General features: G+C 38.7%; 1 protein-coding gene across 3 annotated transcripts in view; it reads left to right on the top strand.

Moving 5' to 3' along the window:
- Positions 1 to 7234: 7234 nt before the first annotated feature.
- The window catches only part of LOC109678973 (phospholipid-transporting ATPase IB-like), a 310438-nt gene continuing 298430 nt past the window's right edge, over positions 7235 to 19242 (top strand). For all 3 annotated transcript variants that reach the window (XM_074043762.1, XM_074043761.1, XM_074043760.1), the window contains exons 1-4: positions 7235 to 8190; positions 8515 to 8634; positions 10741 to 10840; positions 15631 to 15676. In XM_074043762.1, coding sequence (XP_073899863.1) covers positions 8534 to 8634; positions 10741 to 10840; positions 15631 to 15676 — 247 coding nt within the window. In that variant the 5' untranslated portion in view covers positions 7235 to 8190; positions 8515 to 8533. The remainder of the gene's footprint in view (positions 8191 to 8514; positions 8635 to 10740; positions 10841 to 15630; positions 15677 to 19242) is intronic.

Genomic DNA, 19242 nt, shown 5'->3' with positions numbered 1-19242 from the left:
AAGTGTTCAACTTCCCTGGCTATAAAATAAATGCAAATCAAAACTACCTAAGATTTCTTCTCACCACAGTTTAGAATGGCCATCTTCAAGAGCAAAAACAACCACAAATGCTGATGAGGATGCGGTGAAACAGGAAACTTTAAACTTTAAACAATGTTGGTGGGAATACAAATTAGTATAACCATTATGGAAAGAAATATAGAGATTCCTCAAAAATCTAGAACAACCATATGATCCACTGATACTGCTCCTGGGCATCTACTTTCCTTAGTAAATCAGAACACAATAGAGACACTTGTGCACTGATCTTTATCGCAGCACTGTTCATAATAGCCAACCCAGATGCCCTATATATATATATATATATATATATATAGAGAGAGAGAGAGAGAGAGAGAGAGAGAGAGAGAGAGGGAGAGAGAGAGGGAGAGAGAGTTTTACTCAGCCATAAGGAAGAATAACACCATGTGGTTTGAAGGTAAATGAATGTAATTGGAGCACATCATGTTGAGTGAAAATTATGTTCAGAAAGATGAAGGTCATATATTTTCTCTCTTATATGGAATATATATTAAAGATAAAAATATACACAAAACAAACATGATCATATACAAATATGCAGGACATGTTTGTAATAGTTGAACTACAGTATGGAACTTGGGGACTGAGGGAAAGGGAATGAGGGAAAGAGACTGACAGGGCATCAACAATACAGTAATACATAATATCTGTGAGGGCAGAATATATACCAACACGTATTGAAAGCTGTTGACAAATGGGGGATGGGAGGGAACGAGTAAGGGAGAGTAATGTAAGGGGTTGAACAAACATACAGCAGGGATATATGGAGAAACCCCTTTGACTATTGACTTAGAACTTAATGAAAGATAGGGCTGTAAAATATGTATAGGGTGGGGTGTACTCCTGGGAGGAGGTAGGGTGAATGAAGATTAAAGTAAGGGTATGGTTGATGAACTTCATATACTTACATGAAGTAGAACAATGAAACCTCTTGAAAATTGCTTTAAGTGGGGCTGAAAGGGGTTCAGGGGGGAGAGATAGTGAGTGTGATCTAACCAATGTACAATATAAGCCTATTTGGAATTGTCACAATGAATCCCCCCTGTACAATGAATATATCCTAATTTTAAAAGAAAAGAAATATGGGGGAATATTTAAAAGTTCCTAGAATCTAATGAAATGGAAACACAACCTATTAGAAACTATGGGATACAGCAAAGGCAGTGCTAAGAGTATAATCAATAGTTATGAGTTCCAATATCAAAAAACCAAAAAAACACAGATCTCAATAAATAGCCTAATGCTGTATGTCAAGCTTATAGAAAAACATGAACAAATCAAACCACAAATTAGAGGATGGAAAAAATAATAAAACTTTGGACAAAAATTAATGAAATAAAGACCAACACCTATAGAAAGACTCAATGAAAAGTTGGTCTTTCAAAAAGATAAGTAAGATTGTAAACTCTTAGCCAATCTGACTAGAAGGAGGAGGGGAAAACCCAAGTTAATAAAATTAGAGATGAAAAAAGACATATCACAATGAATGCCAATAAAATATAGACCACCACGAGAGAATACTTTGAAAACATATTTGAACAAACTGGGTAATCTAGGAGAAATTGATAAATTTCTAGATGCAAAATTTAACCAAAAGAACAAAAACCAAAAAACAGTAAGATTGAAAAGTAATAGTTTCCAAACAAAGAAAAGTCCTGGACCTGATGGATTCACAGCCTAATTCTGTTAGACCTTTAAAGAATAAGTAATACCAATACTACAAAACTTTTTTCTATGAAAGAAAGGGAAGGAATGCTATCAAAACCATTCTATAAAGTCAGTGTTACACTTATTTCAAAGCAGGACAAAGACACCACCAAAAAGAGAATTATAGAGCAATCATTTTAATGAACATACATGCAAAAATTCTCAATAAAATACTTGCAAACCAAATTCAACAACAGATCAAAAAGACCATATACACCATGATCAAATTAGCTTCATTCCAGGGATGCAAGGATGGTTCAACACACATAAATCAATAAATGTAATAGAACATATAAACAGAATCAAAGGTAAAAATTATACAATCATCTTAATTGATACAGAAATAGCCTTTGACAAAATTCAACATCCTTTTATGATTAAGGCTCTGAGGAAACTAGAAATAGAAGAAATGTAACTCAGCATAGTAAAGGCTATACACGACAAGCCTATATCCAACATCACAATAAATGGGGAAAACCAGAAATCATTTTCTTTAAAGTTGGGTATCTACTCTCCCTACTCTTATTTAATATAGTACTGGAATTCTTAGCCAGAGCAATACAGGAAGAGATTGAAAGCCTTCTGTATTCATGGATTGACAGAATTAATATTTTGAAAATGGCTATACCACCCAAAACAATCTACAGATTCAATGCAATGCCCATCAAAATACCAATGTAGGGTTGGGATGTAGCTCAGTGGCAGAGTGCTTGCCTGCCATAGGTTCGATCCCAGCACCAAAAAAGAAAAGATTAAAAAAAAAATACCGATGTAATTCTTCACAGAAATAGAAAATCAATACAAAAATTCACATGAAAGCACACACACAAAAAAAACCCCAAACAGCAAAAGTAATCCTGACCAAAAAGAGCAATGTTGGAGGTATCACTATGCTAGACTTTATACTACAGAGACATAGTAACAAAAGCATAATGTTAATGGCACATAAGCAGACATGAAAAGCAATGGAACAGAATCAAAGATCCAAAAATAAAACCACACAGCTACAGCCATCTGATCTTTAACAAAGGAGCCAAAAACATCTGCTGGAGAAGACAGTTTTTTCAAAAATGGTGCTGTGAAAATTGGGTGTTCACATGTAAGAAGACTGAAACTAGGTCCCTGTCTCTTACTCTGTACTAATATCAATTCAAAATGGATCAAAGTCCTTAATATAAGACCTGAAACTTTGAAACTACTCCAGGAAAAACTCTGGAAGATATAGGCCTAGATAATTATTTTCTTAATAGTACTCCAATTTTTCAGGAAATAAGAGCAAGAACCAACAAATGGGACAACAAAAAATTTAAAAGTTCCTGCACATCAAAAGAAACAATTACCACAATGAAGGGATAACTCATAGAACGGGAGAAAATCTTCACCAGCTATTTATCAGATAAAGTATTAATATCCAGAATATACAAAGAGCTTTAAAGACTAAACGGCAAGTAAATAAATATTCCAATTAATAAGTGGGTAAATAAATTGAACAGATAGTTCTCACAAGAAGAAAAACAAACTGCTAATAAATATATGAAGAAATGGCCAACATTCTTAGCCATAAAGGATATGTACCTTAAAACCATACTAAAATTCTCTCTCCCCAGTCAGATTGCCACTCAAGAAAACAACAAATGCTGGGGAGGATAAGGGGAAAAAGTAAACTGTTGCAATCCCTACAGAAATCAGTGAGGAGGTTCCTCAAAAAATTAAAAATAGGTTTACATTTACATTTCAAACAATGTAAATCAATACACAAGAGAGAGCCTGGTGCCTGTGACTCATGCCTTTAATCTTAGCTACTCAGGAGATCAGGAGGATCACAGTCAGAAGCCAGTGGGAAATAGTTTGTGGGACCTATCTCAAAAAAACCCCATTTCAAAAAAGGGCTGGTGGAGTGGCTCATGGTGTAGGCCCTGAGTTCAAACCCCAGTATCTATCTATCTATTTATCTATCTATCTATCTATCTATCTATCTATCTATCTATCTATCTATCTATCTATCTCAAGAGTGTGAAGGGTTTCTGATACCATAAAATTTGAAAAACAATGACATAATACAATAATAGTGGCAAAAATTGTTATTTTCCAAACTTACATTAAGTTTATGTTGTTTCAAGTGAGAAATTACCACCCCCCTCTCTTTTTTAACAACAAAGGTGGTTGTAAATTGACAAGTAAAAATTTTTATTATTGCCAGGCGCCAGTGGCTCAGGTCTATAATCCTAGCTACTGAGAGGCAGTGATCATAAGGATCAAGGTTCGAGGCCAACTGGCAAATAGTTCATGAGACTCCATCTTCAAAATAACCAGAGCAAAATGGATTCTTTTTAAGTGGTAGTGCACCTGCTTTGCAAGTGTAAAGCCCTGAGCTCAAATCTCATTCCCACCAAAAAATATTTATTCACAGTTCCCAGCATGCTGTTTTGAAATAGGTATACATTTTTGAGAGTCCAAATCAAGCTAATTATTTGTGCACCAGTGAGGTTCTGTCTTCTGCTGGGGTCACTCCTTGGTAAAGGGCATTGCATACTTTTTTCCATCACTTGGGAAAAAAATAAATGAACTAAATACTGCAGGCCTCTTAGATTCTTCTATGCTGAGCTGAAAGAATATAGGTGATTCAGGGGCAATAAGAGCACAGTCTGTGAGTGTATAGTGTGGACCTTGGCTACTCTGGCTTAGAAGGGCATGCTAGAGGGGAGGGAGTGCAGGGCCCTCAACTGCCGGAACTGTGCGAGGCAAGCTGGGAAGGTTTGCCTCTCCAAGCTGTGACCAGGGGCATCAATCTGGTCATTAGGGCTGTGTGTGCTATGCAATAATTTTCAGGATATTAATGCTAAAGGACCAGTTTGATAACTCAAAGTGGTCTCTCCAGTTGAAGACTGGTGAGTAACTTGTTTCATTTTGCTGTTTCTTTAAGCAAAAGGCAGTTGCTCTATAGCAGTTACTGTAACTGAACTTGGATACATTCTCAATTGCCTCAGATGCAATCAGGCAGTCTCTGACTACTCCTGGTTCATTCCAGGTTCTTGCCTTGGAAATCCTGTGATATGGGTGTTGAGAGGATAAAATCAGTGTCCTATATCCAAAAGGGACAGAAATATGTAATTTACCTACTGCTTAAAAACTATTGTGGTAGCTTGAACGTAACTATTTGTGGTTACCAATACAATCTATGTGTGTATAAAATTCACCATTCAAAATAAACCTTTAACATTTTGTTATATTTTCTTTCATGATTTTCTCTATACTTTTAAAAAAAGAAATCATTGGAGATAAAATAAAGCAAACATTTACCTTTAACCATTATCTCCGGGGTCATTCCTGCTGCCACTGATACCTGCAACCACAATTTCAATGTGTTATTCATGATTTTAGTCCTTTTTTAGATATAAAACTCTATTTGCATGTTTTGGCTGGCCTCAAACTTGCGATCTTCCTGCCTCTACCTCCCCAGTGTTGGGATTTTAGATGTGAGCCACCATGCTCAGCCATAGATATGGCTTTTTAAAGCTTACATAAATGATTTTATATAGTAGATATAGCTATCTTTTCCTACCACTTTGTTTTTTAAAATCAACATTATCACACTCTATTGATAGAGTCACTCTTTTTAATGTCTTTATAATATTTCATTATTTGATCATTGTGGGTTTTATTTAGTTGTTCTTTTTTCTTTGGCAGTTTTGGGGATTGAATTTCAGGCCTTTCACTTGTTAGGCAAGCACTCTACACTTGAGCTATCCCTTCATTCCTTTTGGCTTTTTAAGTTTGTTTTCAGATAAAGTCATTGCTACCTTTACCCACAGTTGGCTTTGAGCCTTGGTCCTCCTGTCTCCACCTCCCAAATAGTCTCCACCTCCCAAATAGTTGGGATTAAAGTTGTTACCACCATGCCCAGCAACTGTTCGTCTCTTCTCTTGACAGATGTTTATGATTTCCCATTTCTTCACTGTTACAGTGTTAAAATACAAATATTTGTTCATCTCTCCTCTTTTTCCCTTATCAACATCACCAATTTTATTGCTTTCTTGACCTAAGAAGAGTTAAATCATAAAAACGAATGGAAGTCAAACAGTATCATCTTTAATTCTCTCAACTATTTTGCCTATATAATAAAATCTTCCAAAATTCTGCTGTGAGCTATTTGTAGAAACAAATACAATGAAGCTCCCTTTTGTGGTGAGGATGGCATTTAGCATCCATGTACCCTAATTATTGTGTGGATTTCTCAGGTTTGTGGGAGACCCTATTACTTACAAAAGCTTTAGAATACTGTGTGTGCCCTCATTGAGCAGCTGGTGTGACAAGTTAAGGAGAACAGAAACAAAGAGACATGGTCCTCATTCAAGATACCATAGTCTGTCCTGGCACACAGTTTCAAATGAACAATTTAAATCAGGAGAGCCTCAGGTGGTTCCAACCAGGGGTCAGTTAACAGTGTTTGAAAGGTAAAGCTATTTACACAAAGTTTAGGATTTAGCTACAGAAATAATGATGTATTGTTAATGGTGGCATTGCAATAGAGTGGAAATTTCATATGGTAAACCAGAGTGTAAATCCCCAGGTACAGACAACCATGCTGTGAAGGTCAGAGGGTCGATGAAGCAGTTTGAATTTGATTATCTGTCTCACCTAAGACTTTGTTAATGTGAAAATAATAGTGTATGTTCTCTTTGTCTTCTCAAATGAACAGCTTATTTGCCTTTCAAAAACACATACAAAGTATCTTGGTATTTTCCATTTCTATTTTATGCATAAACCTGTGGGTTCCTCAAACAATGTGATTGATAACTTTGTCTGTATTAATTTATTAATGTTGGTGTGAATAGGGAGCAGTGGCCTGAGGCCAGTTACTCTAACAGTCTCGATCCTGCAACAGGAGGGAAATGAGTTCCTCTTGCTGCCTCCTGGGTAGTAGGCCTCCTGTGTAGATGGCCTCTGGTTGCTCAGAACAGCTGAAGGAGTTGCCAGTGAGAAGCTGCAGAGCTCTGGGAAGCAGGAGACCCCACGTACAGATTCAGTTGAGGTGGAACTCCAGTTGTAAGGGCTCATTTTCTGGACAGTTTGGTTTCTTGGCATTCATGGAGTTGTTGGAGTCAGATTAAATATATAAATGTCAGGTTTAGAGACAGACTCACTGAGGTATGTTCCTGGAAATCCCTGTGCAGACACTCCCGATACCATTTCCAGCAGGAAGGGTCTGCTGACTCTAAACTTACGCAGATGTCCATGCTGGGAAGCCAGGACAAGTTCTCCCTAAATGCTTATCACCTAGCAGCCATCCCCAGGAAAGCAGCCTGGACTTGGAAAGGCTGTGTCTGGACTCTCCAGAATTACTAGGGACTCAGGGGGCGGTACTGAGTCATTAGCCAATCAAAGGAGCTATACGAGCTGTCCAATCAGGAGGGTCGAGAGGAGAGTACTGGGAACTCCAACACTCGCGGGATGTGAGTCTGTTCCTCCGAGGCTGCTGTGACCCACGCTGGGGTAAACTGAGGGAGGACCTGAATCTGCTTAGGTGCCAGAAATGCGCGTGTGGGGCCTAGGCTCGCTAGACAAGGAGGGGCTGCTGCGGTGGTGCCTGGACCTCCCGCGTCCTTGCAGGCAGCGTTTGCCAGCTCAGTCCGTGGTCGTCTGGCCGGCCAGTGGGTTGGAGCTTGGCTGACATTCAGGACCCTGGCGGTTCTGTGCTGTCCATCCTAGGCCCTGTGACTGCAGCCCGTTTCTGGGCGCATGGTGTGGTGGCAGCGAGGGTGTTGAAGACATTCCCGATTCCCGTGCGTGGGCGCGGCTGTGGCGCTGAGTCCCCTCTCAGTTCTCCCAGGGCGGACTTCTTTGCTCTGATTTTTTTTTTTTTTTGACTTAGACTCTCAGTGTTAACGTCGAAGTGAAAACTGCATAAGTTAAACATCAAAGACTTTATTTAGGACTGTTATCATAGGAGACAGCATGTGGACTTAATCCTGCTGAAAGAAAGGACAAGCTTCTAACTCAGGTGGGGATGAGGCATTGTAGGCCACCTGCTCTTGCTAACCAGCTTCACCCAGAAGAGGACTAAACTCCTACCTTCATGGCAAGAGGTAGTTTCCTATATGGACTGGCAGATGGAGCCCTATCGTTGATGGTGTCATTTCAAAGTGATGCCCCAAAGCCGGAGAAAAACATACCCTGGATCTTAAAGCTGACAAAAGTCTTTTAAAAGAGATTTATATACATTTCAAAGGGAGTAGAAGAAGAATTTATAGCTATAAGTTTTCTGAAGTAATTGTTTGTACCTTAGTGATTAGAAGCACCTGTGTAAAGTTTTGGCAAGCTGGGGAGAACATTAAGGCGGCCTTGACTAGGGGTCTCCTCTCTGACAAGGGAGAGATAGCTCTTCAGTCAAGACACTCCCAGGTGATCTCTTGTTCCTCTCCCCCTTTCCTGTTTTCTTTCTCTTTTTTGTTCTCCTCTGTGTGAGCTTTTGAGTCCTATCACCTCAGCCCCTAACTGGATTGGGGAGGAGATAGGGGAGTGGAAGCTGGCAGAGAGCCTTCTGGTCCCTCCAGTGTACCCTGTCCCCATTTCCTGCCCAGACTGACAGCTCCCTGGGGTGTGGGTTGGGCAGGAGAAGAGGTGGTGGCCAGAAGAGCAGCCTGCCCCAGGGCACCTGCACAGCTGAGGTGGGAGCCGCCTGCCTTTGCATTTTTATGTAATGTCCTTCTACTTTTCCTTGGGCAGTCAGAAGGTGCAAGAAAGGATGGTCTGGCCCCAGTCTCCCAAAAGCTCAGACACGCCAGATGTCCGATCCATTCACATCAACGACCCTCTTAAGAACATTTTCTGTACAAACACCATCAGGTAAGAAGAGTATAGCTACCTGGGAAGAGAGGGAGGAGGAAGAAGATGTGATTCTTTCCTCAAAATGCAATATGAAATGGAGTGGTTCTATGCTTTGGGCTACAGTAGTTCTTCTCACCCTGGAGGAACCTTAAATTCCTTTGTTCAATATGGAGATGAGGATTTACTTCCAACTCACCTTTAAGGTCCCACACTCTGAATGACTTTGGCTCTTACTTAATCCTGCTCACAGTCATTGCCATGCCAACTGATAACACTCTTTAGCAGCATTTTAAAATATGAGACAAAGTGTTTTCAGAGGAACCCTCACAGATCTTTGAGCTCTCACTGACATCTTGTAGTGAGCATTAGCCTTCAAAAGGAAATTACTTTTTGTGTGCATTGTTACAGTCTTTTTTTTTTTTTAAACAGGCACCAACACAAGGGTGTGGATATACTAGCTAGTCTAAGCTTTTTGATTATGAATTCACATATAGCTTAAAAATGTGTCATTGTGATTAGCACAAAGAAAAGGGAGATATCTGTGGAGGTCCAAAATGAAGGCACAGCAGTCATCCAAAGAGGTAGGGGACACTAAGGTGAATGGTTGCTCAGGGGACCCTGCCTAGCCCTGGTGACCTAGAGTTTTAGTTGTAACTCTCAGTTGTGGGAAAGGAGTGAAGCCCAGAATAGAATTGGAGGCTCCATCCTGTAAAATCAGCACATTGGAGGGATGCATCCTAAGTGAAGAAAGTGTAGAAATTAAAAACCTATCTTGCAAAGGAGATGATAAGAAAACCTTGGCTTTCTTAAACTTGGCTCTGGGTTTAGTAAAAAAATATTTTAAGAATTATTAACACACACTGATTACCTTCTCATGGTTTTCCTAAACTGATACCTGTGAAATCCAGAAAAAGTCAAGCTTAAAATATACTTTTAAATAGTGTGATATTGCTAGTATACCCAGTTCAGTTTTGTATCTGTTTCTTTTGCATATGTGGCAAGGCAGAACATCATGGTGGCAGCACATGACATCACCTCATGGCCAGGATGTGAAGGAGGGAGAGGACAAAGAAGAGATTGGGGTTCTAGGGCACATCTCCAATATGCAGATGACCTCTTAAAATTTCCACCACTTCCTAGTAGCTTCATTGGTGCTAACACATGGGCTTTTTGAGTCACTTATCCAAATCATAGCAGGGGCTTCTCTTGATGACACTCAGTTTCCCCAATTAAGCTTGTTTATTCTACATGTCAGTACCTAGCCCATCTGTTCTATAGTATAGCCCTATCCTCTTCTCCCATTTTTATGGGATGATTTGGAATTTATGTCATTTGATTATAGTCTTTATGATTTTTAATCCAGATACTTGTTAAATGGGTCTGATTAATTAGAAAAAAGAAACACACAAAGGGATTTTATCTATGACAAGTCCTAGACCTTGGGGTACAAGTGGATTTAAGATATCTTTTAATGATAAAACACCCATTAGAGAGGGAAAGGAGAACTGGTGATGCTTGCTACTCCTTAAAGCTATGAGATAGCTTTATTAGGAGTTTTGTCATAAGCATTATTGGCCATTACAAAATGTGGAATAAGTCTTGCTTACCACCTTATCTAATGTTTACTGATTATTCTCATGTATACTGATTATTCTTTGTATTCTGTCTGAATGTAGGCACCAGAAAGACAGGGATGTTTGTGTTTTCCTTGATTTACTCAAGGACCTAAAATAGTGCCTGGTACACAGTAGCTCCACATATGTGTAGAGTGAATAAATGAACCAATTGTATCAATCATAGTGAAATGAAAGATGGCACTCTTCTTAATCTTTCCCTATTGATGTTTTTAGACAGCATGCCACTCTGTTTAATCCTTGGTTCTCCATGTGTATTTCATAGCACTTAGTTCCTAAAATAGGGAAAACACTTCCTTTATTCTGAGATCATTTTCAAGTAACAGTGAGTATTCTCAGAAAAGGAAAAATATTTTTATTAAAAGATTAGTGTCTAACAAACATTGCATTTTAATTCACTTTTAATTAGTGGTCAGTTTTCCATGTTTTCCATGAATGCTTTAGAGTTCAGAATATCAGCTGACTGTGGTATTTTTCTTTTTACCTGTAGTACCGCAAAGTACAGCATGTGGTCATTCCTTCCTCGATATTTGTACCTTCAGTTTAGCAAAGCTGCCAATGCTTTCTTCCTATTCATTACTATATTGCAGGTAATATTTTTGAATATTGTACTAGACTAAGATTCTTAAATAGTCTAAGTAAACACTTGTGAAAGCTCATTTGACTAAGATGAGAGTTTGATGTAGATAATAAATTTAAGTACTGTAACAAGAGAAGTATCACAAAATTTAAGTGTTCATTAAGACACTGAAACTATATTTTGAATGATAAAAATATGTGGATGTACAAGGAATGAATTGGCCCACATCCTAATTGAGTTTTTTTGGGTAATTGGGATTTTTTGATTTTTTTATTGTTAATACATTATAGTTGTATGGGGGTACATGGTGATATTTACATAAGTGCTTGGAATATATCTTAATTACATTCACCCCTTCCTTCTTTCTCCTTTATGCTACCTTTTCCCCCTTTTTAGAGTGCAGCCAGTAGTACACTTATCACAAAACCAGACAAAGACACAACAGAAAAAAGAGAATTATAGGCCAATCTCTTTAATGAGCTTACATGCAAAAATTCTCAATAAAATACTGGCAAATTGAATATTAACAAGACCTTACACCATGATCCAGGTTGGTTTTATCCCAGGGATTCAGGGATGGTTCACCATATGCAATTCATTAAATGTAATACAGCATATAAGTAGAAGCAAGGACAAAAATCACATAATCATTTCAATAAATGCAGAAAGAGCTTTAAACAAAATTCAACATTCTTTCTTGATAAAGGCTCTGATGAAACTAGGAATAGAAGAAATATACCTCAATATAATAAAGGCTACATATGACAAGCCTAAAGCCAGCATCAAACTAAATGGGGAAAAACTGAAACCATTTTCTCTGTTATGCTCTCTACTCTTACTCAATATAGTTTTGGAATTCCTAGCCAGAGCAATAAGACAGGAAGAAGAAATAAAAGGAATTCAAGTAGGAAAGGAAGATGTCAAACTACCCCTATTTGTAGGTGACATGATCTTATACCCCCCCCCCCAAAAAAAAAACCAACCCAAAACTCCTGATTGAGATTTTTTTTGATAGTACTGGATTTTGAACTCAGGGCCTCACACTTGGTAGGCCACTACACCAGCCCTGTTTTCTGTTGGTATTTTCAAGATAGGGTCTTACAAACTATTTGCCCAGGGCTGGCTTTGAACTGCCATCATCCTGATTAGCTTGAATTACAGGTGGGAGTCACTGGCACCCAGCTGTACTATATGTATTTTAACTGGTTTTATTTTTCCCAGAAAACTAAATTTCTTGAAAGTAGAAATGGTGGCTTAGAAACTGCTAATATTTGGGATAAGAATCCAATAAACTTGTTGAATCAACCTCAAACAGAAGAGTTGGATTCATTTAACGTTTTGCAAAAGCCACATATTGTGTCAAAACTGTGCATAGAATTAAAAATTCAAAGATGAATAGACGTGGTATCTGCCCTTGGTGAGCCAAGTCTAATTCATAAGTGCTATAAGAGTACAGGATGATTCTCTTCTGGGAGTGAGAGGTTCAGCAAAAGCTATTGAAAAGAGGTGGCATTTGAGGCAAATGTTAGAGGAGGAGGAACTTGACAGTAAGCCTAGGACCAAGGAAGGTTTTTGGATGCAGAGACAGCAAAACACATGGAAACTGAAAATATTGGTTGCCTTTCTGGAGGGGAATCAGCTTTGCATTACTACAGTGAGATACCTAAGGCAACTAACTATAAAAAGTAAAGGCTTATTTGTCTCACAGTTTAGAGGGCCAAAGTTCAGAATTGCATCAGCCCTATTGTGATACATTATCAGAGTGAGCAGTTGTACTTTGAACTAGAGCAGAGAGAGAGAGAGAGAGAGAGGATGGCAGGGTCCCATAGTTCCTTCAAAGTCAAGTCCCCAATGACTCAAGGACCTCCCACTAAGCTCAGCCTCTTAAAGGGCCACAGCACTTCCCAATACTGCCACTCTGGGAACCAAGCCTTTACATATAGGGGATTTTGGGGTGGGGGTCATTAGCCAAACCATAGCAATCAGGATTGAAGCAGACACAGAGAAGGGCAGAATTTTCACTGTGAGCTCTTTTATATATTTTGAGTTGTAGAGCATGAAAATGTATTCCTTATTCAATAGTAAAATACAAGCTGGGAGTGATGGCACATGACTGTATTCCTATCTATGCAGGAGGTAGAAATCAGGAGGATTATAGTTTGAGGCTAGCACAGGTGAAAAATTGGTGAGATCCCCATTTCCAACCAATCAAGTTGGTGTGGTGGGGCATGCCTGTCATCTTAGGTGTAAATAGGTTTGTGGTCTAGGTTGTCCACTTAAAAAATAAAGCGAAAAAGGCAAAGGGTATGGCTCAAGGGGTAGAGCCAAGTATGAGGCCATCAGTTTAAAAATGTGTATTGAAAGTATTAAATATTTCTTGAATATATGGGATATTCTGTAAATAGTAGAAAAGATGGTGAGGTGTTAGCAATGGCCAGGTTATCAAGATGGTATTTTACTGTGTTCTGAAGCTTGGTCTTCACCTTAGAGATAATGAGAACACAGTGACAGGGGTGAGCTGCTGGGTGAAGTGGACGGCTCTGGTTAGCCTTAGTGTGAAAAGACAGGGAGTGGTCTTGGGCAAAAAGTTCAGCTTGGAAAAGTGGAGATTCAGGAGATAGCAAAGCGCAGAGTTAACTGATACCCCCAAGAACCCCCAGATTTCCTCCTTTTCTTTCTCTCTTGCTGAGCCTCCTTTTAAAGGTGCTACAAGAAATTTCAGAAGCTTCAATATAGACACTATTTGTTGCATTTTGCAAGGAAATGATAAGCAAGCAGGAAATAATAAGGCAATAGAGGAAGCCCACATGGGCTCAAGTTTAGAAATACATGACTAAGATCTTGTCTAAATCTAGAAAGGTTATACTCCACACCAAACCTGCATACATCAGAAAACCACCACTGCCTCAGGCTGGGCATGGCCTTTCATATCTATAATGCCAACTATTCAAGAGGCAGAGACAGGAGGATTGAAGTTGGAGGTCAGCCTTGGGAAAAATTAGTAAGACATTATCTCAAGAATAAGCCAGGCATGGTGGTACACACCTGTAATGCCACCTACTTGGGAAGCAGAGGTAGGAGGATCATGGTCCAAGGCTAATCCCTGCAAAATCTTGAAGCCCTATCTGAAAATTAAAGTATTAAGGGGCAGGGCTTTGAACACTTACCTAGCAAGCATAAGGCCTTGAGTTCAAACCCCAGAACTGCCAAAAAATAAAAAAAGAGAACCACCATAGCCTGTTTTTATCCTGTTACTTCTCATAACTTGCATAGTAGGGTAGTCTTAGAGTACAATCCAATATCATTCTTCTGAGACTCCAATATTTTCTCTTCTGCCTTGAAAAGAAACAAGGTTCAGGGAAGGTAACTGACCGTCAAAATGGAACTGTTTTGAAAAGATACTACTTTACCCTTATGTTTTGAACTATTTCTTTGGAAATGAAATAAAAACATCCTGTGAAGAAGGTAAAATAATGACCAAGGGGTTGAAGAATTGTCCTGGTGACTTTTCCATAGATAGTATCACACTCAAGAGGTGGTTTGGTATGCTAAGTTTTCTTCCTTCCTGTTTTTACTTAACATATATATTGTCTTTGTGTCTTTGGCTATGGGCCTAGTAGTGTGACTTTGAATGTAAGCAAAACATAACAAAAACTTACCATCAAATTAATAGTGCAACTCTGATTATTTTGCAGCAAATTCCAGATGTGTCTCCAACAGGGAAATATACAACTCTCTTGCCTTTGATGATTATTCTTATAATTTCAGGCATCAAAGAGGTTGTAGAAGATTATGTAAGTTTGCTGTTGCATAGTGTAATGTTCTTAAAACTACTACCTTGCTATTAAGGTAGTCAGGCAGTTGGTTAGTACTGATATAATTCCTTTAAGCCTATAGTTGATGTGAAGAGTGAATATTCTGAGGTTTATATCTTTGAGAGACTAACAGGAATTTTAGCTATCACAAGAACTATGATAGTATTGTTAAGACATAATCCAACCATCAATGAAAGTCTTAAATGGCTAAAAGGGATGGATACATGAACTGTGTGTTATCTTTATTTCTCCTTTAATCTTGTCATAATACTAGGAGATACTTAATATTGTTTTCTACTTGCTCCAATCTCACCTGCTATGACTGGGATCACTCTAACAGTCTCTTCCTCTGCAACTTGTAATCCTAATTCTTGTTATCCAAAATTGCCTCTGTCTGATTCCTGCTATCCTGTAGACATGTCCTCAGTAAAATCTATGCAGTTGTTACAATTTTGGTTGGTTTACTATTTGTAACATCGGCAAAAGAATTGTTCAAACTTAATCAGAAGCCTTAGATTAAGTTGGGGGGAAAATCCAGAATTGCCAATTATGTGTTTAACAAAATGCAGTTACTGTAAGTAATAAATAATGTGCTTACATGTCAAATACTACTTAACATGTACAGGCTACACTGTTTCTCTCTCTCTCTCTCTCTCTCTCTTTCTTTCTTTCTCTCTCTGTATTTCTACTCATTTGTGTTGAGATACAGATACATTTGACCCAACAAGACTGTATCAGTAACAGAGTTGTGATGTTAACCATGGAAAGCCGGCACAAAAATCCACACAGTGCTCTATTGCCTCCCATGGTTGGCATCTCAGGGAGTCACGTAAGGGTCAGATGAAATTGTGCTCAACTTCAGTCAAAGAGGATTTTATAATTAGGTTGTTTGCCTCTGTTATTTCTTAAACCTACTCTGTCTTCTACTATGGATTGAATTACTCATTTAAACTTTTTGTTGTAACATCTTTTTTCCCCATAATAGAAACGACGTATGGCAGACCAATTAGTGAATACAAAGAATGCAATTGGTAAGTATGATGGTTAATTTTTCAGGTCAACTTAACTGGGTTATCATGTGTTCAGGTATTTGGCCAAACATTATTCTAGGTGTTTCCCTGAGGGTATTTTTGGATGAGATTAATGTTTAAATGGATAAACCAAATAAAGAATATCGCCCTTTATAATCTGAGTGAGTTTCATTCAATCAATTGAAGTCCTGAATAGAATAATGGTTAACTAGCTCCTGAGTGAGAGATAATTTCTTCTGCCTAATTGTGTTAAACAAGGGTATTGGATTTTTCCTGCTTTTATATTGAAACTAATGCTCTCCCTGGTCTCAAGCTTCCTGGCCTTTGGACTGAAGTTACACTGTGGGCTCTCCTGAGTCTTCAGTTTGCCAATTTATTCTGAAGATCATGACACCTCTAATTGCAGGGGCTAATTTCTCATAATCTCCTTCTCTCTCTCTCTCTCTCTCTCTCTCTCTCTCTCTCTCTCTCTGTCTCTCTCATCAGTTTGTTGACTCTATGAATATGGAAACTATAGATATGGAGGTATGGCTGCACATATATGTACATATTTAATATATATGAAATATATTATTTGTTGTGTTTTTCTGGAAAACAGACTAATATGTAGTTTGGTGTCAAGAGTGGCCGTAGAGGAACAGAATTTGAGGATAGGTTTTCCGAATTGTTTTTGGGGTTTCTGGAATTGGCCCTCTAATCTTACTAGATTTAATGACACTAATATCTATGTTTCTAATAGTAAAGAGAGTATTGATGGTACATTGTGTGATATGGCAATAGAGATATGCAAAATATCATCATTAGACAATCCAAAGCAAGCACATAGGAGAACCACAAATCTATGTCACTGTGCATATGATACTTTCAATCATTTTGTCAAACTAGCAAATATAATGGGCTTGATGGATTGTTCCTAATGGCACTGGACAAAGTGGAGAAAGAAAAGGAAGAACTCGGTGGTTTGAATTCTTAGTTTAAGCTCCACATAAATGACCTGAAAGCTTTTAATATGTGTCCTGCAGGAAAACCCTTTTCTTCTGTAACTACAGGGCTGAGATTGTTAAAAATCAAACCCAGAATCTTTATACCGCAACTGGTTGAATTACAAAGCAATTTTAACTTCCAGCCCCACAAAGTGTCTACTGTTAAAGAGAGAACATTGATTGTGAAGGAATGTGATCTGAAAGTTGGAATAGGGAGATGTGGAAGAACTGTGATGAAGCTGGGGGCATTGAACTCAATTCTGAATGATCTTCTTTCCTAGTGAAAACAGCCTCCATCTCCCCCCACCAGAGGAAGAAAGCTCCCCACTCCCAGGGAAAACAACCTTTCTATCCTACAGTTAGTTCCCACAGCCTTTCTACCCTCACCACCTATCTATGGTGTTATCAGTCTTTGCACCTCAATCTAAAAGGATTAACCTTGCGTTCCTGAGGAAATGTCAAGGGCCTCTACTGAAATAGTTACCTTGCAAGAAAATGTTGATTCTCTTCAAAACCCTCCCTGTGTTCCTTCTTCGCTTCTGGACATATTACTAGGCTTAAGTCACAGCAGACCCACAAAGGCGAAGTACAATGTGAAACCCACAGGGAAGCACACTATACTTCAGAAGGACTACTTGAACTTTCTAATGTTTACAGACAAATCTGGGAGAAGGTATGAGAAAATAGATATTAAGGGTATGGTTTAATGATGGAAGAAATATATAGTTGGATCTGGCAGAATTTATTGTTATGGATCCACTAAGCAGAGATTATGCACTTAGTGTTACAGAATATTAAGGAATTAGAAAGGATTCTTTTTGTGTGATTGGTTGGTTAAAACATGGACCACAACTTGAGGGAGTTAGAAATGTGAGAACTACCTTAGTTCGATGTAGAAGGAACTAAAATGACTTAGGGTAATTGGAATGTTTCAGTAGATTTGTTACTTAAGACCTGCTCAACCCACTCTTGGATGGTCCAGAGGTGTCTTTTGCTACAATGGGAGGAATAAATTTGTGGGAGGAGCTATAACATCCTTGAAAAACTCTGTCATCACTTTTCTCTATGGATCAGGTCTCACCGATAGCCATTAAATTAGGGTACCTGAATGCAATGTGTATTAATTAGCTTTCTACCACTATGACAAAATACCAGAAATAAACAACTTAAAAGGAGGAAAGGTTTCTTTTAGTTCATGGTTTCAGAGGTTTCAGTCAGTCCATGGTTGCTTGGCCCCATGGGTTTGGACCTGAGGCAAGGCAGAATATCATGGCAGGGACCATGTGGTAGAGCAAAGCTGCTCAGCTTATGGCAGCCAACAAGTAAAAAGAGAAAGAAGAAGAGGCTGGAGTCTCCATATCCCCTTTAAGGTCATATCCCCCAATGACCTAACTTCCTTTCACTAGGCCTCACCTCTTCCCAATAGTGCATAGGCCTCCATCACTTCGCAATAGTGCATAGGCTTGACATCAACACTTTCACATATGGGCTTTTCAGAGATTTTTAATCCAAAACAGAACATTGGGAATAATTGTATTCCCAGAACCAAGTGGCAATCATCAATCATGAAAGCAAGGTGTACATAGTTAGCGTAATGAACAGCAGGGTCAAAGTAGAAACCAGAATAGAAGCCTGTGACAAGGGCTAAGTTGAGTTTGGTGTTCCAAGAAGTGAAATAGATAGGAAGTCTATTAAATTCTTATTTGATCTGTACAAGTAGAAAAAAAATCTAAGTCAAATAAGGAAAATTCTAATGTGAATAATAAGAGAATCATGGCTACTACCTTAGTTCCCTGACTTGATCTAGTTTATACACACAACCCCATGAATAAAGAAGAAGCTGAGTCCCCTTGTGGGTACATTGCCAAAAATTTATACTGTTATTCTTTCTTTCAGCCTTTCCCAAAGGGATTTATAGTCTTTCTCCAAGGAATTAAGATTTTGGGAAAAAGGAACTAATCAGATCTTTTGGGGACTATTGGACACTCGCATTGAACTGACACTGCTTACAGAAAACCCACAATTTCACCATGTTCCATCACTTAGAGTACAGGCTTAGTGGAGGTCAGATTGTTGATAGAACTTTTGCTCAGGTCTCTCACAGTTGGCCCAGTGAGTCCTCAAATCCATCCTGTGATTATTTTTCCAGCTCTGAATGCACAATTGGAACAGACATATTCAAGCTGCTGGTAGACTCTTCACATTGGATCCCTGGCTTATGGAGTGAGGCTATAATGGTAGGAAAGTCCAAGTAAGAGTCACTAAACTGCCTTTACCTAAGAAAATAGTAAACCACAAAGCAAACAGCATTCACAGATAGATTGCAGAGATTAGTGCCAGCATCAAGGATGTTAAAGAGGCAGGGGTGATAATTCCTACTGCATCCTCTTTTAGCTCTCCATTTTTTTTCTGGTAGTACTGGGGCTTGAACTAAGGGCCTCACATTTGCTAGGTAGGTGCTCCACCACTTGAGCCACTCCACCAACCCTTAGCTTTCCATCTTTGCCTATGAAGAATACATATGGATCTTAGAGAATGACAGCAATGATCACAGTTTAACCAGGGCATGAGTCCAGTTGCACA

This window comes from Castor canadensis, chromosome 10 (assembly GCF_047511655.1).
Source record: "Castor canadensis chromosome 10, mCasCan1.hap1v2, whole genome shotgun sequence".
In the NCBI taxonomy this organism is placed as follows: domain Eukaryota; kingdom Metazoa; phylum Chordata; class Mammalia; order Rodentia; family Castoridae; genus Castor; species Castor canadensis.
Note: the sequence above shows the minus strand (reverse complement) of the source record. Positions and strands in the feature narration are given on the sequence as shown.